This window comes from Phasianus colchicus, chromosome 3 (assembly GCF_987193195.1).
Source record: "Phasianus colchicus chromosome 3, bPhaCol1.hap1.1, whole genome shotgun sequence".
In the NCBI taxonomy this organism is placed as follows: Eukaryota; Metazoa; Chordata; class Aves; order Galliformes; family Phasianidae; genus Phasianus; species Phasianus colchicus.
In genome coordinates, this window is record NC_143438.1 from 6892939 (window position 1) to 6920533 (window position 27595).

The window sequence follows — 27595 nt, forward strand, 5'->3', positions numbered from 1 at the left end:
ATGACTCCCTGGCACACCTTCAGTTTGATTCTGTGTTTCTGCTATATCATGTTTGAAGATCTGGAGCTGGCCTATTTGTGTTAGGCATCCTATTACATGCTTTACAAGGAGATGGAGCTACAAACCGAGTGTAGATGCTAGTTATTTTGTGGGAGAGAATCCAGAAGAGTATAATTAAAAAAAAAAAAAAAAAAGAAGTCTGCAAACTGTAATGGTAGACAAGCAAATGCAGCATGTTGTATTTTGGGGCATGGTTGCCTGCCAGAAAAATATGAAAGCCTTTTCTTTCTGCATTTTATATTGCTTTTTTTTTTTTTTTTTTTTTTTTTTTCATTTTTGTATCTTGGGTTTGATCTCCTGAACAATGCATTGAGTGCAGCCTTCTCACTTCCCTTATGCTGTTGTGGTATGTCATGTAACATTCAAATGACATTCAGGAATTATGGTGTATGTTTATGTCTCTGACAATATCACAGTCACTTACAAATCCTGAAATGTTAACCTTTTTTTTTTTTTTTTTAAATCAGATCTAGACAGGCTTATCTTTAGGTTTTTTTTTTTTTAAATTGGATCTATCTTTTAATGTTATGTTGTAACCATTCCTCTATAAGCTACTTCCTAGCGAAATTCAGTTAAAAAATGTAAATGAACCCCAGTATTCTGAGATAGTTACTGGCTGCATATATTATGCAATTGATGTTCAGCTGCTCTGCAAAGAAAACCCTTAAACATTGTAAGCAGAATGGAATTTAAGGCAAGGGTTTGCTTTTCCCTTTATCCTGGTACAGGGATTTATTTCAACTCCAGCTAAAGCAGTGCAGGGAAGAAATTTTCTTGGTGAATTTTCACAATGAAGTGAAGATGTTACAGTGACATGGTTGGTGTATCAGCAGCAGTACAGGGTAGCAGCAGGGTATGCACACACGGCTGCCATGCTGTTAGGCACTTCATGTTAGCTTGTGATGAAGTTGCTGTTGCTTGCTTTCTGCTGCTGCTGTGGTTACCTGTCATATAAACTATATAAATGCTGACATGAGTCTGTCTGCCATGGAATCTCACACTGAATTTAGCAGCATATATGAACCTCTGAATCCCAGCATCTTTAACATCTCAGACTGAACATACAAGTAGATGAAAATAAAAAAGAAAGCGTTGCTTATCTTGATGCTTTTTTCATGGTGTAAAGCTTCCATGAACAATGTTGCACAGAAGGGAATATTGCCTTTTAAACAATTGGCCACATCATGTTTCTTGAACTGTTTGGTCTTTCTTTCTTTCTCTATAGTGAATGAGAGGGGCTCTGCATGCCATGAAGTTGAGCCTCCCTAGATGTATAGTATAATCATAAGTGGAGCATATTGAGGCAAACTTAAGGTTCACTGAGTTTTTATTTGGATGCATCCATCAGACCTGGAAATTTACGTAGAAAGGATGCAGTCAGAATAACCCTGTAGAGGATGTTCTCGCTACAGCCATTTTTCTGTGGAAGGAGAAGTGGGACGATTTACTGTTTTGAATGTATAGTATTACAACAAATCAGATGAGAGGTTGGAATTTGTGCCACAGCATTTTGGTTTTGTGAGACCAGTGTCATTTTGTTTTCTTGTTTTCAGTGTAAGACTTAAAAAGTAAGAACTGTAGCATTCAAGGAAAGTATAAAATACTGTCATGATAAGACATCCCCAATTCATTCCTTCAGTTATAGTTCTGTGATATCTTCTGTTTGTAGATGCTGGTAATTTATGAGAACAATTAATAAATAGATATTGTTCCTGCTACAAAGTAAGAAAATTAAGTGAATCCAAGTATTTGAATAATTGCATTATTGTATTGCATTGCTGCATTTCCCCTGTTTCAGTGATGCAGGCAGTAATGTAGCCAACAAACCTTTTAATGAAAGCATTTGATTTAACAGCACCGTGTTGGATGTTGTTTACCAGAATAAAACAATCTGGGGGCTGTAGTGTCTTATTAAGCACATTGTAAATGTTTTTGACAAGAAGTCTGGTTGAATCCAACAAGCTCTGGGCAGCCAGCATGTCAGAGCATTTCCAACTGTGATATATCATCCTGTCCTGGACTGAAATCTTTGGATAATCGTCTAATCCAAGCGATTGCTAAAATGTTGCAGCTTATTTAGTTTTGCTCATTCTAGGATGACATGCTGGTGGAGAGCTCAGAATGAATTTAAAATAAAAAGGGCTGTAGCTGAATAAATGAATTTAACTCCATCTGTCTAGGGCCCAGGGTGGAGTTTTGGATGTGGTATCCAAGTCCTCTGCTGTTCTTTTAGAGGCTGCTCCTGAGCTCTATTCTTCCTTTGCCTCTTGTGACTTTTGCTGAAGCTGTCAAAGGGAAGGTGACTGGAAGAAAACAACTTGGTGTTGTTTTACATTACTCTGAGGACACTACAGCTTTTGCTTGTCCTTGTGCCTGACAGGAACTGCTTGTCCTCTATGTGTCCCTGTCCTGTTGCTCCTACTTCCATCTTTACAACTGGTTCCTAGGCACATCAGAGACTTGCAGCAGCAGCAGAACAATTAACAAGCATTTTACTTCAGCTGTCTGCATGGTGGTAGAGCAAGGCTGGTTTTTTTCATTCTTGAACTTTGGAAAAAAATGGCACATTGAAAAGCCTCCTCGGAGGTGAAGCTTTTCAGCTAGCCAACAAAGCTGTCCAGATACTGCTTGCGGAAGTGTTTCACGTCAGATCTGTTGATACGGCCTTGTTTTGGGGATTGTGGAGAAAGGCACAGAGGCAGTAATTTAGAGCACCAGTCTGCTTTCTAGTCTCTGCCTTGCACAAGGAGGACAGAGAGGAGTGGATGTCCTCTGCACCTGGGCTGTGCTGGTGACTGAGCTGCAGCTTGCTCTTGCTTTTCTCTGAATTTTCAGATGGCTGTGCTTTCGTTTATTCTCTTCTTTTGTTGGCCAAGGAAGGTTACCACTTGGAATCACAAATGAGAATTCAGAGAAACAAACAAAAGATTCATTTCTCTCACTTTTCCCCTTCCCAAGCTCTGTTCTTTGTTGCTCTGAGAATGGAGAGACTCCTCTTCCTTCATCTCCAAGAATTACAAGTGTTTTTGTTGTTGTTTTGTTTGTCTTTTACAGATAAATTTTGTAGCCTGTCAACTATTTGCCCTTTTGGCTGCCTTTTGGTTTCGTATTTACTTGGGTCCCAGTCATGCCAGCTCTGCTGTTCGCCATGCATTTGCCACCCTCTTTGGAATATACTTTGCTGTCTTCTGCTTTGGGTGGTGAGTATTTAATTACTAAGCAGGCAAGGCTTGGATAAAAAAAAAAAATTAAAACTTCGTATCAGCCTTTCTGGGTTGTCTTTTTAGTCTTAAGAGCTTCTTAATTTTGCAGTCCTTTAAAAAAAGTGACAAAATTTATACCAGCATAACCGCCCCAAGCCTACAAAGTAAAATGAGCCACAAAAGCATTTGTAAGTGAGATATTTAATCTGTGATATTCGTTATGGCAGTTAGTCACACCAGTTTGTTGTGAAGACAGCTCTTTTGGAAAAAATGCATCCAGTTTGAATGAGCTCTTTGAGCAAGGCTGCTCTTTCTCTGAATGAAACACACTGACAACATCTTGTCAATAAGAGTCAATCTATATTTGGTATTCAGGCTATAAAAATGTCATTGTGATAATCCATATTTTCTGATGCTCTGATGCAGCATCACATTTATGCCATTCGCATGAGAAACTGTTCCTTCACTCCAAACTGCCAGGCCTTCCAGGTCACGTAGAAATTATCTAAATATTCACTTTGTTGTCTTCAAGGTATTCCATTCATCTTTTTGTCCTGGTGCTGATGAATTATGGCATTATGAATATGGCGAGTATTCCCAACATCCACAGGTGAGCACATGTGGTGGCAATACTGGAACTGCCCTCTGATCTCCTCCCCTTTCATTGAGAAATGTGGTTTTTTTTTTTCAGTTCTGCTTTTTCTTCTTCACTACCTTTCTTTCCGAGTTACTTGCACAAGCTTTGTTCTTTCAGTTACAGAAGCAGCTGTAATCTCAATTTGTGGTTTTTGCATTGGTACATTGAATTTGTCTGTGAAATTTTTGGACCCAGAAGTAGGCTTTTGCGGGGTTAGTAATTTATGCCCAAGCTTCTGTTTTTTTAACTTAATGAAGTCATATTCTCCTTAGTAGTGTGTCCTTGAGAATCGCTTTCAATCATCCTTTTTAATGTGCTCTTCCCCTTGCTGCTTGGCCTTTAGGTATTTTCCACTTATTCTTGAGTTAAGTAGTTCAGTTAAGGTCACTGTGGCAACTTAACTTAGTGATCTGTGAAATAAGTCTTGCATTAGGTACTGGACTTGAAGCTTGAAAAAGTAGAAAGTACCACATGTGTTATTACTTTGGAGCAGAAACTTATAGCATCCCCATGAGAAGTTCCCAACCATGGGATCTTTTTTTTTCCCTATACAGGTGTCTTGCAGAAAGACACCCAAGACACACAAAGGGCTTTATCAAGTGAGTGCTTTCCTAGCTGAAGGACAAAAAGCACTCTCTTAAAAATGAAAACTACATGGAAGTTACATCTGCTTCTTGCACTGAATAAGAGGAAGTTGCTGTGAAAGAACTTCTCCGATCAGTCATTTGGCATTCTCATGGGGGTCTCTGTTAAGAGTTCAGCAAGTAGAAGTTTTTAAAATTGTGTAGGTGGACTTATTTGTTTCCCATCAATGTGCAGAACTGGGAAATTTTATTTTTGAAACTGCTATTTTACAGCAGGCTAGAGGGTTCGGGTGGCAGTTCTTCCCACTTTACTTCTGTGTTGGCATCCCTAAGAGTACATGGCTTGTAACGTGTTTTGGTTTGGGTGTTTACAGGTTATTTCTGTCTCTGCATAGCTCTTTCTGCAGCTACTAATGGATGCAGCACAGTGAACTCACATCAGTCTGAACTGTGGATCTCTAAATTCCTTCTTCGCTTGTCTTCAGGGCCAGGACTGTCTGAGCATCCAATGTTCTGATCTCCCTTCTTCTCTAGCGCTTCCTGAGGTAGCACCTCTCTGATATCCAAATGAAAACCATCCATTACAACTTGTCTAAGATTGCTTAGAAGTGTGAACCATGGGCAACGTGCTTGTCTTATAGCAGCCAATAGCATTTTGCACCAGCATAATAATCTTAATGCAGAAGATTTTGTTACTGGCCCCCCACCGAATACAAAAGCAAAGCCTACAAGTCCAGAGATAATTAAGATTTTTTTAAATGCAATTGGGCAGTGTTTGTGAAAGAAATATCATCCAGAGGCCAGAAGGAAAAGGTGCTTAAAGTGTATGTTATTTGTTGCCCAGGCATTGTACCTGCCCATCCCTTGGAGAAATGCAGAAGTAACTCATTTATGTGAAACAAATGAACTGTAGGAACCACGATACAGAAGTAATCATTCAGTGTTTCTGTCTTAGACAAGTTAGTGTGGGTGTAGGGATATAGGCATGATTTCAACAGGAAACCTCCCTGCTCTCATTGTTTAGCCAGTTAGTCATAATGGGAGAAACACCTGTAAGTTGCAACACAGATTAAGCCAGTTGGTATGATGTCACCCACTACTGCAAGATAGTCATGTGTGGACTAGAATTGATGTGAATTAGTAAGTCAGCATGCCGAAAAACCTCAGGAGGTCTGCGAAGAACGGGTTAGGCTTCCATTTTATTTCACTAGATTTGAAGTACATCCGTATTAATTTTAGCAAAGTTACTGTGTGTTTAAAATGTGTGAGAATAAGCTTGAAAAATTCAAGTGTAGTGGCTGGATCTTTGCATACAGAGGTCCTCTAAGAACACTTACACCTTTGTAATGAGAGTCCAAGAGCTGGCTCTTCTCGCTCCCCAAAATGCAGGTGGAAGTGAACAAAGGAAATAAAAGCAACAACATAGTTTAATGTGCATGCACCTATCCCTGGTTATTTTCAGCTAGTTTGCTCTCTGGTGAAGCTATCAGTCCTTCAAGACTTGTAAGCTGAAAAATTAATCCAGCATTGGAAATGTTCCAAGCTGCAACAGCAATTCGCTATTATCTCTGCCTGGTCATTGCTCCCCTTTCAATCTTTTAACTTGAGCATCAAGGCTTATTTTACATACTTCATCCCATCTATCACAGTTACATGTCTCACCTGGGTGACCTGCCATTCTCAGTTGATGAGAAGGAGCCTCAGGAATTGGATCGGATGCCTGACTGAGATAGAGTAAGACAGATTCTGCTCAGAATCTCCTGAAGAAGCTGTCGTGTCCCCTCAGTCTGCCTTTCAGCCAGCTGTTTGCTTCAGCCGCAGGAACTGCAGATTGTCTTGTGATCCTTGTCTTCAAATCCATCACTGTCACTCACACTGCAGTTTATTAGTCCCCAGAGAGGAAAAGCTTATTTCATTTATAGCCAGCCATGATCTGAGGAAAGCATGTCTAGTTTTCAGCCTGCTGACTGTTGCTCTTGTTCTATTTTGCCTTTAGTTCCCTTCTCTGATCCAACTTATTCTGGATGCTTTTTGCCGTGTAGCTAGCTTCTGATGTAAGGGACACTAGTTGACCCGGTCCTGGCCCATCTGAAGTTCATGGAATGTAAGCCTTTCAGCTCACCTTTTTACTGTCTAGTTTACTTCACTTGGCAGTCTTGTTTCCAAGTGTCCATTCCCTTCTCATTTCCTCAGTATCTTCTTTCTTGCTTGGGTATATGCAGGGAGAAATTAATTATGGGAAAGGCTGCATCTGTCACAGCCGGATGCTGCAGTGCTCAACTCTTATAATGGAAAATGTCATGCTGTTCTCCTGCCTAACAATTTTGTGGTCATCCTGAAAAATGGAGAGTGAATTTGTCAAGCTTAAGTAACCGCTTCTTCTGGAAAATGGCATAATTCAGCACTTGAAGCTGAAAACATTAGGGTATGTGTCATTACCTAGCTTCATACATAATCAGAAAAGAGAAAATATCTTAAATATTTTAATTTCCAGTGATTCAGGAAGAGTTGTATGTGTAAACAAAGGGCATTTACGGATAGAAAAAGGTAATGGATAACTTCAGCTACACGCACTCAACATAACTGGATGTAAAATGGCTGAGTGAGATAAATTTCAAATAGTATGTGGGAGGGGGAACTCTGAAATTGAAATGCTTGGAATGATCTTTTTTTTTTTAACAGTGTAAGAAGACATCTCTATAATGCTTCAGCTACATTTAAATCCTCTTAAAAATCCTCTTAGAACTTAGGTTTTTGCCAGATCTTTTAACATTGATTTAGACTTGTGAATAATGTTGTTTGCAAAGATGGAACCATGCTCCTAAACAAGCTCAAACCCAATATGAGTGATTCCGTTCTTGTTGGTACTCGTGTCAGTAACTATGTATTCTGTATCTTATGTTTTTAGGTACTCCTTTGTTGTAGCTATGGGATACCTCACCTTGTGCCACATAAGCCGAATATACATATTTCATTATGGTATTCTGACTACAGATTTTTCTGGGTGAGTGAGTCTGCAGGGTGTTCCCTGTATAAATTAATATTAGTTGAATTATGTTTTAAGAGTAATGTTGATATTATCTGGGAGGGCCTGCAATTTTTTTTGCCTTAACCTTTTTCTAAGATCTTTTTAAAGAAGGAAGAAATAAACTCTGTTTGGTTTTAGTGACTCATTGCTTCTGCTGTTTTCCTGTGAGATGCTACCTAGCCAGGAAGGTAGGTCTTGGTTCCACTTGGAGAAGCCTGCACAGCCCCTTGTGTTTGGAGACTGGCGCTGAGGGGTGGGCTGCGCATCCCACCTTTCCAGGCACCTCCATTGGCTCCAAGTCATCCCTTTTTCCTTTCCTGTTTATCTTGGAGGGGATTTGGGGGTCTGGATTCCTCTGTAGCATGATGGGGAAAGAGTTTTCTAGCAAGGGGCTGCAGCTGGTGGGAAGGGGCTTGGGGGCAAGTGTCTGGGGGAGCTGGGGTGTGAGTGAGCAGTGCAGACAGGCGTGCAGTCAGCTGGTGTTGTGGACTCTGTTGTCATGACAGGTTGTGGCTGTTGTTAAATAGCACAGCTTCTTGTGGGCAGTGCATGTCTGTGGAATGGTGTTGTTCACAAGAACTCCAAGCTCTCTATATTTGATTTCATGGAAATAGTAGAGAATGGTTTGCAGAAATACAGACAGCTAATGTTATATATTTTGTTTATGAGAGAAAGGCGTATTTTTTGCGTTATTTAAAAAGTGTGCTAATTCATATTCCCTTTGTTTAATTGAATGTTTGACCAGAAAAATTATGAACATAACATGAAAAACCTCTGTAAACTGGCATAGTCAGTTATAGACTCCTATTCCAATCCTCTGTCTTCTTACAGGCATAAAGTAGGAAACTGTGTGTGTGTGTATCTCCCTGTGAGATTATGGTGGGTTCGAGCATTTAACTGCATTTCTGGAAAAAAAAAAAAAAAAAAGTTCTTTAAGGACTTCAGAGTTTTTTATTGGAGAATGGGGCAGAAGAGAGAACTCACATTTAGAGAAATTTAGTTCTCTAATTTTTTTGTGATTTTCTTAATACACAAAGGCATGTCTTGAATGAGCATGGCATACCAAGAAGCCTATAAATGGGATTGGAATGTTATAGCTCTGTGTGTATTAGACAGAGAAAGAAATGTGAGAGAGCATGCTTTTCTGAATAGCGTTCAGAATGTACTGTGAGGCATATTAGCTGTCTCTGTCTGAGAACATCCAGCTGAGACTGGGGGTGGAAGAAGAGGAATGGTGGTTGTTTTATAGACTAGGTAGCAGTTTCTGCTCCCTTGGTGAAAAAGGAGCTGCGTATCTAATGATGAGCTTGAGAATAATAGTACTGAAAGATTAATACTTGAACTTACTCTGTTATTTATTTTTGTCCTGATATTTAAGATATGGACCAAATCCTAGACTTCAGTCCAACATAAAACTGTCAAAGAGGAAACAACTGGATAATGTAATACAGATAGCAACTAATCTTGATGGTATTTTTAAAAACTAAGAATAAATAAAGCTATTGTAATATTATTAAGAAAAACTTCCCATCCAAAGTGCTCAAAATGTGATCAGCCTCATAAATCTCTCTTACAGCCTGTTTTCCTCAGCTGTGAATAATACATGTCCATTGAGGCTTTGTGAACATATCTAAAGAGATGTTATGACTGGAAGAGACAAAATCATAGAGTCACAGAATGGCTTGGGTTGGAATAGATCTTACAGACCATTCAGTTCCAAACCATCATGTGGGTAGGATTGCCAGTCACTAGGTCAGGCTGCCCTGGGCCCCATTCAGCCTGGTCTTGAACACCTCCAGGGATGGGCCATCCACACCTTCTCTGGGAAATCTTTTCCAGGGCCTCACCACCCTCTGAATAAAGAATTTTCTCCTAACGTCTCATCTGCATCTCCCCTCTTTTAGTTTACAACTGTTCACTGCCTGACCATGAAAAAAATCAGTTTCTCTCCTGTTTTTAAGTACAGAAAGGCCACAGTGAGGGCTCTCGAAAGCTTCTTCTCCAAGCTGATTCTTGTAGACCTCGGTTTTGCCATATATAAGCAAAAACTGAGCCTCCTCCTCCTCATTCTCCCTTGTGTGATGGTTCCACATATGAAACATAAGGGAAGCATTCAAATATGCTTCTGACTAGAACAGTGTTCTTAAATCCTTTCTCAAGACTTCACAAACTACCAAAACAGAGTCCATGTAGTGATGTCCATCTCCCTTCAACCTCCCAGCCTTTTCACTGAACACAAGTGTTGGGGAGACACTGCAGAAGCAAACCAGTGGATTTAGGGGAATCTTTAAATTGAACAAAAAGCCTGTCATCTGCTGATTTGTATCTGAGATCTCAGTATTCCATAAGGCTGTGATGCTACAGCATTACAAGAAGGCAGTTTTAATACATGTCACATAGGCATGTAACCTGTTCTGGTGTCATCAGCTCTTTCCAGTGTTGATTTCCTGAAGCAGAGACAGATCAGACATTAAATTTTTCATGGGTGTTGGAAGGGACCTCTGGAGATCATCTAGTCCAACCCACCTGCTAAAGCAAATTCTCTAGAGTAGATTACAAAGGAAAGTGTCCACACAGGTTTTGAATATCTCCAAAGAAGGAGTCTCTGCAGTCTCTCTGGGCAGCTTGCTCCATTGCTCTGTAACCCTCAAAGTAAAGAAGTTTTTCCTCGTGTTTTTATGGAACTTCTGTGTTTCTGTTTGTGCCTATTGGCCCTTGTTCTCATACTGGGCGCTATTGAAAAGAGCCTGGTCACATCCACTTCACTCCTGTCCTTTAGGTATTTATAAGCACTGATAAGATCCCCCCCCAGTCTTCTCCAGACTGAAGAGTCCCAGGTCACTAAGCCTTTCCTCATAAGGGAGATGCTTTAGACCCTAAATTTTCTTTGTGGCATAACTTATTTGCTCTTGTGACCTACTTTGTGTGCTTAAACAGTGCACAAAAGTGCATGCTTAACCCTTTCTATGTGTGTTAGTAAATGTATTTTTTGTTCCTTACTAATGATTGTACTATTTCTTTGGGATTCCGTATTCCTTTTTGAGAACACAGCTTTTAAAATGCACGTAGAGGTGGACAGAGAGCAAGGTAACTTTTGAGTCATGTCATAAGTAAACGAAAATGAAAGATCAAGGCTGTGACTCATCACTTCAAGTTTAAGAAGTAAGGAAACTTGTTCTGTACTGGTGAATAGTTAATTCTTCTAAGTCCTGCCAGCAGTATGTTTGTTCACTGACTAACTATCAAAACTATGCTTAAGCCAATTGTAGCAGCTTCTTGGTTTGAGTTTTCACGTGTTTCATTGCACTTAGTTGAAAAGTTCACTTGCTTTAAACTGTGTGACAGGTTATAATGATAACAAATTCCAGTTTGCTATGCTTAGCTTTTGATTATATAAAAATATATTTTTTACATTTAAATTTAATAATATTTCTTTCATTTATATTATCTCAAAAAATGTGGTGACATAATTTTTTCTTCTATCAGCTTCCTCAGTGAAAGTTCAATTCCTTTTTTTTTTTTTTTTTGACACTAATTGTAAAATAACTGAACTCTCTGCTTCCCCCATCATTCAAATCGGTCTTTGGGAGGAACATGCACGTTTCATTTTGCTTTGTTTGCTTAGCATTAATACATTGTACCTAGGAAAACTAAATCCTAACTCTTTTTTTCTCTTATTTTTTCTTTATGCTAAGAGGATTATGCTGGTAAGTTGCCTGGTTTCTATACAATGTTATAAAAGCTGTAATACCAACATACATCTTTGTTCTTTGTGTCAAGGCTTCAGACCGAGTATAGTAATATTATGGTGTTAGGGAAAAAATAGGTTAAAATCAACGGATTTTGGTCAGGATTTTTGAAAATTACAAATGGATACGTTTTCAATCTAGCAAGCTTTTTGAACAAATACCACATGCATATGATCATCTGGACAGAATTCAGGGTAGCTCCTCATCCATATGAAGTTCTATGTCTGCTTTAATCCTTTGCTTGATTAAGAACATAAAGCCTTTTGGTTTCCTCTTTGCATTCATGCATTATCTGAGCAAAATTTCATAATATTGCAGAAAACAGGCATAGATCTACTCTCTTTCCCAATGCCATGTTGAACCACAGTGCAGAAATGCTACTCAATCCTCTGAATTTAATTTTTTTGTTGTGGGTTTGTTTGTTTGTTTTTTCTCCTTAAAATGTGTGCAGTGCAGTACATTGTAGTATATGTTCCAGAAGCTCTGGATAACCTTGGTGAGGTCAGGTATCCAATGACAATATAACAGAGCAAAAGCAGAGGGAGCACTGAAGTTTGGGGCTGGTTTCTGCTATTATAACTACTGGTAAAGGCAGGATTATTATTATTTTTTTAAAGGGCTATTCTGGTTTCTGTGCTTGCTCACTGCCTGGCTGCTCTGCCAGGCTTTTTGTGTCAGAGCTTGAAACTGCTCTGAAATGTCTTACCATTGATTACACAGAAGTCCTGAAAGAGCCACACATGGGAAGTACCAGTTAGCCAAGATTCAAGGAGTCAGTCAATACCATAGAACTCCATATATCAGGTGTGCCCTGGGATATGTCTCCAGAATCAGATAATCTTTGAAGTGAAACATTTCTGTCACGAAAATGTAAAAAACACTATTTGGGAGATTTCACCAAAAAACCACCTACATGAAGCAAACTGGGAATGGAGGAGTAGGCATGAACATATATAGTCAAACGTTTGCCTTCTGTGTGTGTTTCAGTTGTTTTTCTGTTGAAAGGGGAAATACAACCTTGTTGCCAGGGAGGCTGTTGTGTCCCTGTCTCAGTGATCCCTTTGCCAGCTCAGTTAATATCACAGTGGAGTGTGACTATGTGAGCTCCTTGTACTGCTTTCCAGGCTAAAGAGATAAACCTGAAAGAAATGTTTGCTGACTTTTTTGTTGCAATGAGCCCTTATTCTCCACCTACTCGCGTAGTGAAATCAGGTCAGTGGAAACTATTTGTAGCTCTGGTGTGCCAGACTTCTCCATGGGATTACCTAAGGTCAGGCAGACTCTGCTTGGTTCATAAGCACTGAGGTTTGCCTAGTGCAGAATCCAGTTTCTGATATGGGAAAGATCCCCATAGCAGGCAACAAACTGATGCTGGCATCCTTAGTTCTGTTGGCCTGTGTTGCTGAACAAATTTATTCTGCTGGGACAAGTCATGTTTGAAAATGACATGATCTGGCATGTTTTCATTTTGAAGGTTTAATTAAGGGAGTAAAATCCTTCATCCTTAAGGGAGTAAAATCCTTCATCCTTATTCAGCATTCTGTAAACTGTTGCATCTTTGTCTTGTTTTTCAAGACATCTAAATTTAGGTAGAAGAGATTTTTTATTTGTTGAAATTATTCCATACTAATAATGTATTTCATAAAATTCCCTAAAATTTATATTACTATTTCATATTGAATTCCTTGGAATTCTTAATTAAAAGTTGGCCAATATGATGTGTATGGGAGGTGCAATACAAGCTACCATTTGTTATTAAACTCTTAGTCAATGTATGAAACAAAGAGGAAGAAATCACAAAAAATCTAATTCTATATATCTGTGCTAGTTTGTGATTGTAGTGTTTAGTAGTACAGGTGGAAAGAAGAAGATGTGCATTTATACAACACAGGAAGTAGCTGCAAAGCAGTTGGAAGGTGTTCACATATGATGGGGTTCAACTGTTTTGGGCTTCTTAAACACATATTTTATTTCAAATGCTCTGCTTCTGAGGGTAGATCTTCATGCTTTATCTGTAAATGCATGTAGGTCTGTTTATAAATACAAGCAGGTAGACTGTCTTTTAAAATTTGTTTAAATTATTAAGTAAGTATTAAAATTTTGACCTAACAATTTGTCCCACTCTCAATAACTCATGCATTTCTCTCAAAATCTGGGAGAAAGAAAAGGTCATTGGAAGTTGTGTAGTTTTGTTAACTTCCTTTCTTCAATGCTCTCATATTGCCAAGTTTTAATAATCAGAACTCATGCACATATTTAAGAAATGGTGTTATTTTGTTTGCCCAGTTTTTTTCCTTAAATTTATTTTCTGTGTCTGACTTCAGTATTGATTTAAGATTTGTGTTCTCATGCGTCGCTCTGTGAAGATGTATAAAAGGGTATATTTTTTATTCTGAAGAAACAAAGGCAGTTTTAGACTTGCTCAGTGTGTGTGTGAGCGATGTGTGAGCTGCAGGGAGGAGTGGGACAAGCTATGGTTGTACAGAAGGGGTGGCCCCACACCTCAGTAGGGTGCTAGGAGGATGGAGAGTCCCAGCACTGCTATTGCCTTGTGCCATGCCCTCTCTTGCAGTGAAGACTCAGGCCCCCACAGGGAGAATGATTGGCGGATGAAGGAGGAAGAAGATACTCCCTGCTCACCTGAAACCTTGCTCGCTCATTGTGTGAAACGTCTGATGATACCTGATGCTGATCTTGTGAAAGATTTTGACAGTGTCACCCATTGCTCCTTTACAGCAGGTTTCCACCTTCCCTAGCAGGATGTGGAATAGATGGGTGGATCTGTAACATGAGAGTGGCAGGAGGCAGAACTAAATGCGCTTCACATCCATTCTGAGGGTCTCCCTCCCAACCGTGGGCCAGGATAGTCGTGTTTGGTATCTTCTCTGGAGTTCAGGCTTGAGGGAGGGAGACGATGTGTCTTCTCTGATGAAAATGCACGTGAGACTCATTTGTTCTACTGGGATACAATGCGCTGTGAATGAGACAGTGAATTCCTAATATAGATAAAAATGACCTCTGTCTTCTCTGTGTTTACATGGTGTACAGTTTTAATGCAGGCTGTGCTCTTGCTTCCATTGGTTAATCAGCTCATCAGAATTGTTTGCATTTTGGATCTCTCAGGTTTACAGTGAGGGGCCTGATCTTCAAAGACAAGAATCTAAATTTAGTCACTTAAAGGCGTAGAATTTTGGCTCTGAGCCCGAGGTTAAAATTTGCACACTTCAACATCAGCATAAAGTGCTTGCTGTAAGACAGACACACTACAAATTGAAGCAATTTTAAACAAGTGTTAGTGTTCACCCATAGAGCTAAAAGGTCAAGTACTGACAAAATAAAAGTCTGTGTTTATATCACTAGAACTGCTGCTTCACCGAAAATCTCTTTCTCTCCTAAAGATTAAAAAGCCTGCTTCTTTTTGTATCCTGAAAGGGTTGGAATTTATGTATCTTTGAAAGCAAAACTAGAATTTGAGTGGGAAAACCTGAGAAATACATTGTATAAAGTACTGGCGAAAACAGCTTGTAATGAACTTTTCATAAAATGGGAAGATTAATTGGAATAAAACTTAGAATGACTTTTTCACATTATTGGAGCTGCCTGGACAATGAAGAAAAGTCATTATTAGATTTGTCTATTCTTTAGCTGTAATCTGTGATCTAGATGACCCAGGAATTAATGCTGCAGAGACACTTGTGTTACAGTTGTATTCCAGATTTCTATTTCTATATTACTCTATTTATATACATATAAGCTTTTTCTGGATTTCGTGTGCAAGTATTTTAACTGATATTTCAAGAGGATACTGCTGAAACCATAAAAATAGTTTCTGATTAAAAAATTGGCTGATAAGACATGTTCTCCTGGCTTTGGTTAGAAAATGCAAATTACTCTACCTACACAGAATTATGTGTAGACTCTTGAAACAGATCAGATATATTTAGTATATTAAAAAAAGAGACCACATTGAATGAGAAAAATATCTTTTTCCAGTAGTCTTTTTTACTGTGCTTGGCATATTAATTATCTTGAAAATCAGTTTGATTTATCACAGTGGGATGATGAGGATGATGAGATTGTACACAGTTTATCTAGCCTTTGGATTTACATTTGATTGTAACCAGTGAGTTGGTTTAGGGTAAGGATGGTTCAGAATCTCTTACAAAACCATGCAGGATATTAATATTTGACTGTTATTTTAGACAAAGGCATCATGGAATGTAACTCTTTTTTCCTTATCTTGGGAAGTGGATGGGGTAAATACAGTGCTTGAGCAAAAAAAAAAAAAAGCCTTCAATATTTTTTTCTTTCATTGGATCCCAGAAAATTTGTCACAGTGTTTAAAATAAATAGCCATACAATTTTTCTATTTCATCTATTTGTCTTTAAAAAGTTCTTCATACCAGTCAAACTCTGTAAAAAGAAGGTTTCCTCTTTCCTCTTCTAACTTGTTTTGAAGACATCATTGATGTTCAAGGTAAAACCTTCATATGGCTTCTGCTGTTAATTTATGACCAAGTTAAGAAATAATTCATTGTATTAATCCTCAGAGAAATCAAATTTCTTGAGTGGAACTGTTGTTACATGTAATCATTGTAAATAGCACTTTAAAAGTAATTGTGTCCTCATCGCCCAGTGGCTGTTAGAATTATGTGGGTCTGGAACTCGGGCACCCTGTGCTGGGATCTGCAGTGGCAGAATAATATAGGGAGGCAAGTACAGCACATGCTCTTCACTCCCTTTTCCTGGCATGGACTCTTCCAGATTACGGGTGTTCAATGGTGGGTTTGGTGTTTAGGGCTCTACTGCATTTAAAAGCAGTACATGGGTAGCAGTTATGGAGCCTCTCCTTGTGAGGGTCCGATTGATTTTTCTCACCGTTTGTTCCTCTTCTTTCTATCACAAAGCTGTATTTTGCCTTTTTTTTTTCTCCTGTTCATCAGCAGTGGCAGCCTACAGTACTAAGAATCTCTGTAAAGCCAGATATTGGAAATACAAGCAGTGCTATTGAATGTAATGTCTGTTTGTGTATTGCTTGTTTGGTTGGCCCTAAAGCTGTTGTCACTGCAGCCTATAAACCTGGCTTAGGCTCACCTAGTTTATGTGTTTGGGAGTCTCCAGATCCCACGTGCCAAACACTCCCAGTTGGATGAGCAGGCTGTCCACACAGCAGTCACAAAGCCAAGAAGCAGGGTGATGTTGTGTCATGCTGACTATTCTGAGCTGTTCTGGTATTTGCACTTTATCAATTGGACTATTCACATATGAAAATAAGTATGTGTATCCGCAGAGTGGGCATTTGTTTAAGGCAGTGAGGAAACAGATGATTGGAGAGTTAACAGCAAGGAAAAGGCAGCGTTACATTACAGTAATACTGCTGTATTCTGCTATTGCATCCTATGGGGCTTGAGTTTGGTCTTTGCGTGGAACGAAGCGCGCTGGGCTGCAGAATCTGGTAGTCCTTAATGGCATGACTTCTGAATTACAATTTGCACTGCTGTGTGGTGGGGAGGCACAAAATAAGGCTTTGTGTGTGCTTAGCAATTAAAAATTCCAGTGCAAGTTACTGTGGGATTGTTTTGAACTCAGGCAATTGTCTTATGCCTGAGTTGCTCCTTCAATTTTAATTGGATGTTTTCCACTTGTTGCTAATACAGTTATGCCTTTTAAAGGGATAAAGACATTCAGTAAGAAAGTTGAGAATAATTTGTATTACAAGATGTGTAACTGCTGTGTCTGTCTTTGTTACAGTCCACTGATGATAATTACACAGAAGATCACAACACTTGCATGCCAACTACATGATGGTAAGGGAATTTCTTCCCATGAAGACAGCATTTTTATTCCCAGTACATTCTGTGGCTGAATAATGGAGAAGATGAATGTAGTTCAGTGAGATGCCCCAAATGAAGACGAAAAATGCTTTGTAGAGAAAAACAAGAGATGTTAAGTTTTAATCAGTTCTCTAGAATCATACTGTCCTATCAGTAATGAGGACAACTATTTTTCCTTGTGTAATCTCTGCTTCTTTGGCATGAAATTTGGATTTTACTTTGTATCTGCATTTACTGTTTAAATGCTATAGTGCATCTCTGTTAAGCTTTCTGAAGCAATCCTTGATTCTCACAAATCAAAAGCTGTATTTGATCTTCAGCTTCGTCCATTAAAATCAACGTAGAAAGTTTATGCTGTCAGTAGTACTGACAGCATATATGATATTAATAGGGAAAATGGCTTTCAAGAGATTTAGGTTAGATGCTAGGAAGACATTTTTTACTCAGAGAATGGCGAGGTGCTGCAACAGGTTGCCCAGAGAGGTTATGGATGCCCCATCTCTGGAGGCATTCAAGGCTAGATTGAATGGAGCCCCGGGCAGCCTGATTTAGTGTTTGGCAACCCTGCTTATGGCAGGAGGATTTGAATTAGATGATCTTTAAGATCCCCAATCTAAGCCATTCTATGACATATTCAATGAGTTGTGGGAGGTGGAATTCAATTGCTTTTTCTGTGGGAAAAGCAGTGTTGCAGGTAAAATAATGTTGTTTTCATTCTTACTCTGTGCTGTGATAGCGAAGACTAGGAATGCTAATTGTCATCAATACTATTATTGCTTACATCTGTTGATGTTGCACTGTGAACTTCCAATGGCCTGAGGCCCACTGTATTATAAGCTATGGTTGCCTAAGCTCTAGAAATGCTGTGATCTAGATTTAGGTGGTTGCCACTACAGACTGCAGGATCTGGCATTTGCAAGCCAAATTTCTGTTGAATGGGTCTGTCTGTACTATGATTTCACCCTGATAGGCAGCTGAAATCCACCACACTGCTCCCTCACTCCCCGTTCTAAGAGGAAGAGAGGGAGAAAATCCAACGAAGAAGGGCTTCAGGTTGAAATAAAGATGAGATCACTCATTGTGTACCATCGCAAGCAGGACAGAATAGGAGACTAATTTTTTGCTTATTACTAACAGATTAGGGCAGTAAAACTAAAAGCAAACTAAAAACATTTTCCTTCCATTCACTTTCTTATATTTCCTTTCTCCAAGCAGTGCAAGGGAACAGGGAATGGGGGCTGCTGTCAGTTCATAATGCTTTGTATCTGCTACTCCATCATGGCTGCTCTCTGTCCCTGCTCCATGTGAGGTCCCTCCCACAGGATGCCATCCTTCTCAAACTGCTCTTTCACAGGCTTCTCACAGGCTGCAGCTCTCCAAGTGCTGCTCCAACATGGCTCTGTACCACAGAGCCAACCTTTCAGGAGTGCATTTCTCCAGCATAGGTCCCCACAGGTGGCAGCTCTCCCAGTCCTCCTGTTCTACCACAGGCTCCTCTCTGTGGGCTGCAGCTCTGGTCCAAAGTCTGATCTTGCAGCTGACTATGGAGCAGCTGAAGCTGGCTTTGATGGGGTAGCGCTGGGCTCTGCTCAAGAAGCCAACCTCACAGCCCCCAAAACTTTGCTATGTAAAGCTAATACAATCTATTACTTCTAGCTGGTTATAGCAAGCACAGCTTGAAGGTCTGCATGGGCTAATTGACTTTGTTGTTAACTTTCATGTTGCCGGGGCTTCTCTTCCCCTGTTATTTAAGCCAGTCAGCTCAGGTATCGCTGCATACCACAGTGATGTGCAGCCTATATCTACTAGAATACTGAAGGAAAATTAAAATGGAGAAGGGTAGAGATAGCAGAAGGGGACGAGAGCATCTTAAAGCAAAATTCCTACAGATTAATGATAATGGAAAAGGCTTATTAGATTGTGAATGACCACACATGGAATGGTTGCTCAGATGGAGACAGCTTGCAGTTCAGACAAATCTAAATTTGTAAAAATTTGATGCAGCTGTCCCTAAATGGAAATGGACAAAATAACCAGCTCCTGAAGTAACTAAGCACTTCATTGTTTCCCTGGAGTTTGCACCCTTTCAGTTTTGAGGAAATGAAGTAGCGAAGAGAGAAGGGATCTGAGCATCTTATCAGCAGTCTTTTTAGGTAATCAGTCTTATATGTGCACATCAGTAATTATGGGCAGTACACTGAGGACTGTAATGATAAGTGATACAAAGCCCCTGATCTTGTGAACATGTATGTGTGTATGCTCAGCATCAAGTGCTGTGAGTCATCCCATGGTGAGTTCTGCTGAAGCTGGCAGGATTTCTCACAGTAAGCACAGCTAAGGCTTCTGAGAGAAGGTTATTAAGATATTTGCTGCTGTAAGCAACATCTGCTTCCATGCTGGCTATTATACAAGATTTTCCTATGGGTTTCTTGGGACAGTGAGTCTGTTCTCTGCCTCTGGCCCCAAAGGTCTAATGAACTCAATAGTAGTTCACTCTTCCAGTCCAGACCTTATACAATTCCAGGTTATTACCAATCTGTGAGTTTCAGTTTGCTAGAGCAGCAGGCAGCCAGGCTGCTAGTTCACACTCATGAAGCTTCTGTTTCTTGAGAGCCCTTTTCTCTTCCACTGCCTGATCCTCCTGCTGTGAAATGCTCCATTTCTCACCAAGGAGACAGCAGGAGGCTGGAGCCTAAATGAGCAGGCAGCTTCTGGGAACAGAGGTTTTTCCTGCACAGGACTGTTAGCAGAGGCTGCTGGGGGTTGTTGCCAGTTGGTGGCATTGCGAGTTGCATTGTCTGTGTGGAAATACTATGACTGCAATTCTGGAAGCATATCTAGGGTGAAAAAGGGGGCATGAGGAACAGGATAAAGGGAATATGAATATACTTGACCTAAAAGTTGGGAATTGAGCTATATTACAACTGCTTATGACAAAGAAATCTTGAAGCCTCGGGCTTTAGGAACTTCCTGTCTATGAGATACAAACATAAGGCTTTGGAGATGGCTTTCAAAAAGATCTAATGTGACTTTTCTTTCCTTTCTAGGAATAGGGCGACAAGCTGAGGAACTTACTGCTGAGCAAAATCGACTTGCTGTGAAGTAAGAATTCAACTCCTGCTTTGATGTTTGTTTAATTTCATCTGAAGAAATTTAGGATTTGGGTTTTTTCTTTTTCCTTTTCAGTGTCAATAGTAATTGGTGGTCCAGCTATGAAAATGTCACCTGCTTCTTCCTAGTCCATAAAGGGATCAAAGAGCTTCCTGCTTTTTCTATTTGCTTGAGGAATTTTGTTTTCGTAATAGTACTGTTGCTACCCTCCTAATATGAACATAGCTTCTCTGCTGTATTCCTTGTTTCTTCAGCCTAGAATTTGAACCTTTATCACCCTGTGCTTGTCTCTAAAGCACTTGAGTGCTTGGCATCATCTCGTTGACTTATATGTATCCTCCAAGTACAACAGAAGTGGCTTTTGTTGATTCAAGCCCTTAACATTCAAGCTAAGGTTGTACTGTGTAAACTTTTTGCCTGTTGTCTTCATTTTATCTCTGATACACTATTTTTCAACTACAGAATACTCCTCCTCTGTTGGCAAACTACATACTGAAAATCCATTTTGACTTAACTCTGACACTCTAAGTACTGCTGTTCTTCACCATAATTCTCAGGCACTGAAATATTTTTTTTTCCTGTCTCCCTCCACAACATTAATGCTCCTAGTCCTTCAAGTTATGTGACTTGCCTTCTCATTTTTCACAGGGAGACAGCATGTTGATCATGTGTTCAAACAGCTTTTTTTTCATTCTTGTCCCTTAACACAGATGCAGGATACAGGTGAATTATTTTTTTTGGGAAAATTAGCATCATTATATGCTACTACTTTTCACCTTGAAGTATATGTTGAGAGCCAAGGAAATTATTTCTATGACAGAAAATAGAGCTCTCAAAAAATCTGCCTATGAATTTCTAAAACTAAGAGAGTACTTTCTTGAGAAGCAAATATCTTGTATGAAGGTTTATATAACTTTTGCTGTGGCCCATAGCTTTTTGCCTATTTTTAAAGCTCACAGCATATTGTTCAGCTGCACTGGGCCCTTGTGACCGTATGATTAATTCCAGTCAAATTCTCACCAAACAGGCTTTTTTTTTTTTTCCTTGTACAGTAGAGGAGCTCATAATGTAGAAGAGGATGTCAATAACTCAAGTGTCAGTGGCAGAGAAACCATAATTGAGGAGTTTTAAATCCCCTTTGGTAATACAGCCTTTTGTCTTCCCTCTGTTTTTGGTCTGTTCTTGTTTCTCACTCATCCTCTGTACATTCCTTTACACATTGCTCATGTCTCCCCACCCACCTCCATGCTCAACCTAAGCTGAAACTAATGACTTTATTTTTAATCTTATTTTTATCTTTACTCTCAGAAACCCGAATCACTGTTCTTATTTTGCAGAACAGAAAAGATGAGCCTTACCCCAAATAGTTCTCTGCATCTTTCTGTGAAATTATTTCAGCAGGGAATGTATCATTCGGACACTAGCATCTACAATAACCCACAGAATGAATGCAGAAAATCCTGGCTAAGCTAACTGTTTATTCAAACTAATTCCACTTCAGAATAAAAGTACGCAAGAGCAAATGCTTAACTGTTGCTTAGTTTTTCTGCTAGAAATTTATGTTTAAATCAGAAAGAATTTTAAGTAGGTTTTTGCTTATGCATGCTCATCTGTATCTTGGACAGGAGAGTCCTAAAACACTGTGCTCTGGATTCTCTTTTAATCTGGGAGCTATTAGCACATTAATGGAGAACACTGTGTATCTCAGTACAGAATTTAAGGCTTCATGTTTTCTGCCACATAAATAAAGGTAGCTCAGTACTTTAGAAACTACACTAGTGGCCTGCATATCTTTCTTTTCAATCCCACTGATCTGTTGCAATGACAGTGAATCTTTTTCGTTTTACATCTAATGCTAAAACCTCCAAAGGAACTTGTGAGTTATGCCCTGCAAAATGGAAATAGCAAACACGATGAACCTTCTCTGACTTTTTTCTTCAGATGTCTTTTGATTTAAATGTTTTCACTCTACTTCCTTTTCCTGTTCGTGTTGCAATACCAGCAATTACTTCCTTTATTTGCACAGAAGGACAGAGAGCCTCTTCATTCTGTTCCTGTATATCTCACATCATGCTTCCCGTTTTTTTGGAGGGTCAAACTGTGCAGGCAGCTGCTTTCAGAAGAGTGGTGGAGAGCTCCTTTCTGTTGCGACTTAAAAGCTCCCTGCCCTATAGTTTGCATAACAACACAAAGTGTTGCACTGCACAGCTTGGTGGGACTGACATTACTTAGCTGGTGGTCTTCTAGCCCTTACTGACTCATGACTTACTGGGCACATGTCCAGAACAGCACCAGCTTCTCACTGTTGTTGCTGCTGGCCGGTTCATAGCATACAAGTCAGTGTGTTAGAGTGGATACTTAAGCTAAAGATTTCTCATAATAAAACTACAGCTTTTCAGATTGGTAGCATTTGTTCACCTGGAGTTTGTGCACTTCCACATTACTCATTACCCTTGTTCTGACTGCCATCTGCCAGACAGCACTGGGATATAAGAAAAGCTGTGCTTCATCTTTTCAAAAAAAAAAAGTTTTTTTTTTAAAGATAAAGCTAGCTTTCAGCTATGGGAGAGTGGTAGGAGAGGCGGACAGTACATATCAAAATGTTCACCTAAACATTTGCTATCTTTTTATCTTTTTTTCTATTGTTGTGTGTGGATGACTTTTACAGGACAAGACCTTCTTTTCTGGAGTATTTAAGCTATCTCCTCAATTTTATGAGCATCATAGCTGGACCTTGCAGCAATTACAAGGATTATATAGCTTTCATTGAAGGGAGGCATGTGCACATGAAACTATTAGAAGTGAACTGGAAGCAGAAGGGTTATGACAGACTTCCTGATCCTTCTCCAACTGTAAGTTTTAAAATGACAAAGATTGATTGTAAGGGAGAAGAGAGGATTCTCATAATTAAAAACAAAGAGGAAAAAAACATTTTTGAGTTAACTTTCCAGTAAATGTTACAGTGTGGTGGTTTTTTTTTCCTGTAAAGTGGCTGATGTTTTCATCGTAGGGTCAGAGGTGAAGGGGCTGTATCTTCCCCTGAATTCCCCAAATATATTTGGCTTGCAGAACGGGTCATTGGTCAGTGGGTGCCCTTTGTGCAGCAGTGGGAATTCTCTACAGGTTCTAATAGCTGTGAATTGCAGTTCAGCTCCAGACAGATGAGGAAAACAGCACACATATCAGAAGGTGAAGTCAAATCCTGCTTGTAGTGCAGCATATGTTAGGAAAGAAATTATGCCATAAAGAAATTATTTTAGGCTAATTAGAAACTGTAGTACGTCCAGATGCTTTACTTCAGTAATGCTACTTCAGATTTGCACTAGTCTTACTGATATCAGAATAAGGCCCTCACTGTGTTACCTTCAAGTTTGCAGAGAATATTAAAATTTGCATTGTAACCATTTTAAAATAAATAGGCATTAATTTATTAATGCACAGTGGGAAATTTTTGTATTTTCCAAAGTGCATTACTTTTTCTAATCTTTTGATAGTGCATGAATCAATTTTTACATGGCACGCAAGTGCCTCATTTACCTTTTTTATTGTGCCTGTATCAAGCAGTGTTTGCTCTTGATGTCTAAATGAAGTTGAGCTTCTAACTACTGAAATGATGCAATTATTTTAGTATATAAAAAGCTAAAGAGTAGTAATAGAAAGCAGCATGGTGTGGCAGATATCCTATGTCATGGGAAAGTATGCTGCTGTATGAGATGTATGCTTTTTTGACAAGTGATTTTAGCAAGACATCTGGATGGCAGCTGGACAGTAAGGCCTGCCATTGTACTGAATACTGATGCTTTTGGCTTCTAGGAGGAATCCAGTCTTTCGTTCCAAAACATGACAGTGCATATAGTAAAGCTTTTTATTTTGGTTTCTTTTATTGTTAGTTTCTTTTCTCATTTTAGGACCTCCACTAACTGATGCCTCTGTTGAAGTTCACAGCCAATTTTCGCTTCTATTCCTTGTTTGTACCTATCTCTAGTTAGTTCAGTAAAGCATGTTAGAAATAAGCTTGGACTGTGGCTTTTTTTGGTCACATCTTCTAAATTAATTATTGTCAGTGTTGTCACTGCTAATTTTATTGGTTCTCAAATAATGTTATTTTTATACGTCATGAGTACTGCTTTTATTTGTCATGAGCACTGCTTTTTTCTTTCTGCAAGCAAATGCTTCTACTTAACATTTCACTGTCGTTTATGTTTTAGGGAGCGGTGATGTACAAGTTGTGTATCACACTGGTATCTCTTGTTTTATTCTTGACACTTACCAAGAACTTTCCTATGGCATACATTATTGATAATGAATTTCTTGATAAAACACCCTTCTTAACAAGACTTGGTTACCTATACGTTGTGACACAGTCTGCAAAACCAAAGTATTACTTTGCATGGACGTTAGGTAAGTCTGGCTATACCACTTATTTTTGTAACAAATCATTTCATAAGTGGGAAGGAGAGTGAAAAGGTCTGATACAGTGAGAAAGCAATGAAATAAAATAGTCTGTAGATCTGTAGTTCACACAGGAGATGTGCACATGCTCCTGCTGGCAATGGTTCCTACTGAAGTGAGGAGATGTGCATAAAATCTCTTCCAATTTGTCTGACATCCTCCGCCTCTGGAAACTACTCTATTTTTCGGCTTCTCACCGAGGAACTTTACTCATGTAAAGTCAATGTAACAATCTGTATTAGAAACCTGTGGTTCTTGGGGGGAACTGCAGTTAGAGCTTTACTTCCAGGGCACTGTGTCGTGCTAACCTTGAGCAATTGAGAAAGGAACAAAGAACCATGGGGCAGGTGGAGAATGATGAAGGCAATGGAAAGGATCCAAGAGCTTCTGCAAGGAAAATGAAAAGAGAAAGAAGAGAGTTGATATTGAGAGAAGCAAATCGCTTTGACTTCAGTATTAGAATCCAGCTCGCTCAGTGGTCAAAATCATCTTTTTCTATTCTACCTTCTTCCTTTTAGAAGTCACCTTTCCTGTCTGTGTGCGAAAATTTGAATCCTTGTCTAGGCTGAAAATTGTGAGACTGAATTTTTTGCTGATATTGCAAGACTTTGTGTGTAGGTAGATTCTGCAGAGACACACGAGGTTGAATCTGAGAATATCATTGAGATAGCATGGAAACAACCAGGGAAATTCACTGTGATGCTGAAAATAAAATTGACAGATCCAGAAAAAAACACTGAGGATTAGCATCTCTGGGGCAGTAAATGCTATGAGATAAAGAATTGTTTGCTGAGTAATTCGTTTTTAGAGGTACTCGGTATTAAATTGTCACCTAAAAGTTTTCCAACATCTTAGTTAATTATCAGGTCATTATCAAAGAGATCAACTGAGTTAGGACACGGGTGAGCCTTAGAGGCTGCAGAAATATCTTGCAGTGGAGGGGTTTTGGGAAAAGCATGCATTGCATTCTGATGGATGAGGTCTCTGTTATTCACATTACAAATTCAGGCAACAAAACAGCAGACATTTTATCCTTTCACTGTTTAGCTTTCTGTGGAATGGCATAAGGCATTCTAAAAGTGCTTGCTGAAACTGCGGATAAGCACTTCCTACTTTTAGAAGGAGACAGTTATACTATTGTGTGAGAACTGCAATGATGAATTCCTCCAGATTGATGAAAAGTCAGATGCAAGATAGAAAATTCAGTTTCTCCCTGCACTAGCAATAATAATGTGAATGTAGCTACAAACTTGACTCAGAGCCGCTGCTGAAAGCAATTTGGAATTGAGTGCCTACCTCCAAGGGTTCGTGTGGAGCAAAACCGATATACTAGAACTGTTGAAATCAGCAGGGAAACCCCTGTTGAACTTCATGGAGATTGGGTTTTCACAAGTAATTGGAAGGCTGGACAGTTAAGATACTAATTTGCTCAAACCATGCTTTTCTATAGGATGTTAGCATGTGAAGCAAGAGTCTTGGTGTGGCTGTGCCCCTGGATTTCTTTTTTCTTGCATTTGACAAAAAAGCACTAAAGTAGCTCCTGCTACCCATCAAGCAAGGAGGAACAAACCTCCTCTGGCAGAGACAGTCTATTAGCAGTGGAATCCTATAAGTCTTGCAGCTTTTCACTGTCTCATAGCAAGGTGTTGACAGGCCATACAGTAAATATAATTTCCAACAAGTTTGTTTTGTGTTTGTTTTTTTAAACAGCAAGAGATATAAAAGTTGGGAGACCTTTCTTTCCAACAATAAAATCTAGCTTGTTTAGTAAACTGGAAAGTAAATGGAAAGTGTCCAGTTAGACAGTGTTGCTTATTTATTTATCTATTTACTTATTTATTTCCACTGTTGCTTTTAATTAAGTTCTCTCCCTGTTTTTTCACTTGGGGGTTTCTCAAGAAGTTATTCCTGTGTTCCTGGCACTTACATAGCAAAATCAGTTTTCACTCTCCAGAAATAAACACTGACCTTTTTAAAGCTTGACTTATTGCAAGCTTATATTTTGTAATTGATCTAGAAAGAAAAGCCTTAGCTGTATTTTTGCTTTCCTTTTTCTTCCTATATCCTCATTGGTGGCTGCATCTGCACAATAATGAACACCTCCTATTTTTTGTTACATAGATAACAGGTTTCTGGTAGGGGTATGTTACAAGCAGGATTTGAGCTCCAGTGATCAAATGGCTTCCATGCAAGGGCAAATAGTTACTCAGTGCCTTGGGAAACTACAATAACTTCAGCCTGTGGAGTTGAACTGTGCTTAACTGCAACAGAAAGAAATGCAATAAATGAAAGCCCTACTGTTACCCGAGCTTTTATTTGGACTTCTAGTTGTTAATTCTGTGATTTAAGTTACTCAGTATTTCATTTGTAGAGATGGTCAGGTACCTTAATGAGTCACTAAGCAATGAGTTTAGTAAAAGGCTTTGTTTGGCTAAGTGAGAATAAAAGTCCTAATTAAAACAACCATGTTGTAACTCTCAGTGAAATGGTGAATGCGTCTTGGAGACAGTACAGTTTTTCTGAGCTTTGGGAAGTGCTGGGACTTCCAGACATTTTTTTTAGGGAAAATATTAACTCATGGTGCAAGTGGAACTAAACTTGGTGAGGGATCTGTAAAATAGAAAGGAATTCTACAGGTATCTCAAGCTTAAAGAGGATAAATTTAGGTTAGATATAAGGAAAAAATCTTTTACAGTGAGGGTGGTGAGGCACTGGAAGAGGTTACATAGTTTTGTGGTTGATACCCTGTCCCTGGAGACTTTCAAGGTGAGGCTGGATAAGGCCCTGGGCAACCTGGTCTAGCTGTGGTGTCCCTGTTTGTTGCAGGGGAGTTGGACCAGATGGCCTTCAGAGGTACCTTCCAACTCTAAGAATTCTATAATTCTGTGATTCTACCTTGGTCAGAAGAGACAGTCAAAGGAGAGCATACCCCCACTG

At 39.3% G+C, this 27595-nt stretch overlaps 1 protein-coding gene across 4 annotated transcripts in view; it reads left to right on the forward strand.

The window, feature by feature from the left end:
• The window catches only part of MBOAT1 (membrane bound glycerophospholipid O-acyltransferase 1), a 58690-nt gene that overhangs the window by 18642 nt on the left and 12453 nt on the right, over window positions 1-27595 (forward strand). For 3 of the 4 annotated variants that reach the window (XR_004169181.2, XR_004169179.2, XM_031610147.2), the window contains exons 2-8: window positions 3115-3260; window positions 3796-3873; window positions 7393-7488; window positions 17013-17068; window positions 20143-20197; window positions 22875-23058; window positions 24415-24607. Coding sequence is in view for 2 of the 4 variants with exons in the window: in XM_031610147.2 (XP_031466007.2) it covers window positions 3115-3260; window positions 3796-3873; window positions 7393-7488; window positions 17013-17068; window positions 20143-20197; window positions 22875-23058; window positions 24415-24607 (808 nt within the window). In the remaining 2 variants the exon portion in view is untranslated. Of the gene's footprint in view, window positions 1-3114; window positions 3261-3795; window positions 3874-7392; window positions 7506-17012; window positions 17069-20142; window positions 20198-22874; window positions 23059-24414; window positions 24608-27595 lie in introns of all 4 variants that reach the window. The other variant, XM_090136872.1, reaches the window with a different exon arrangement.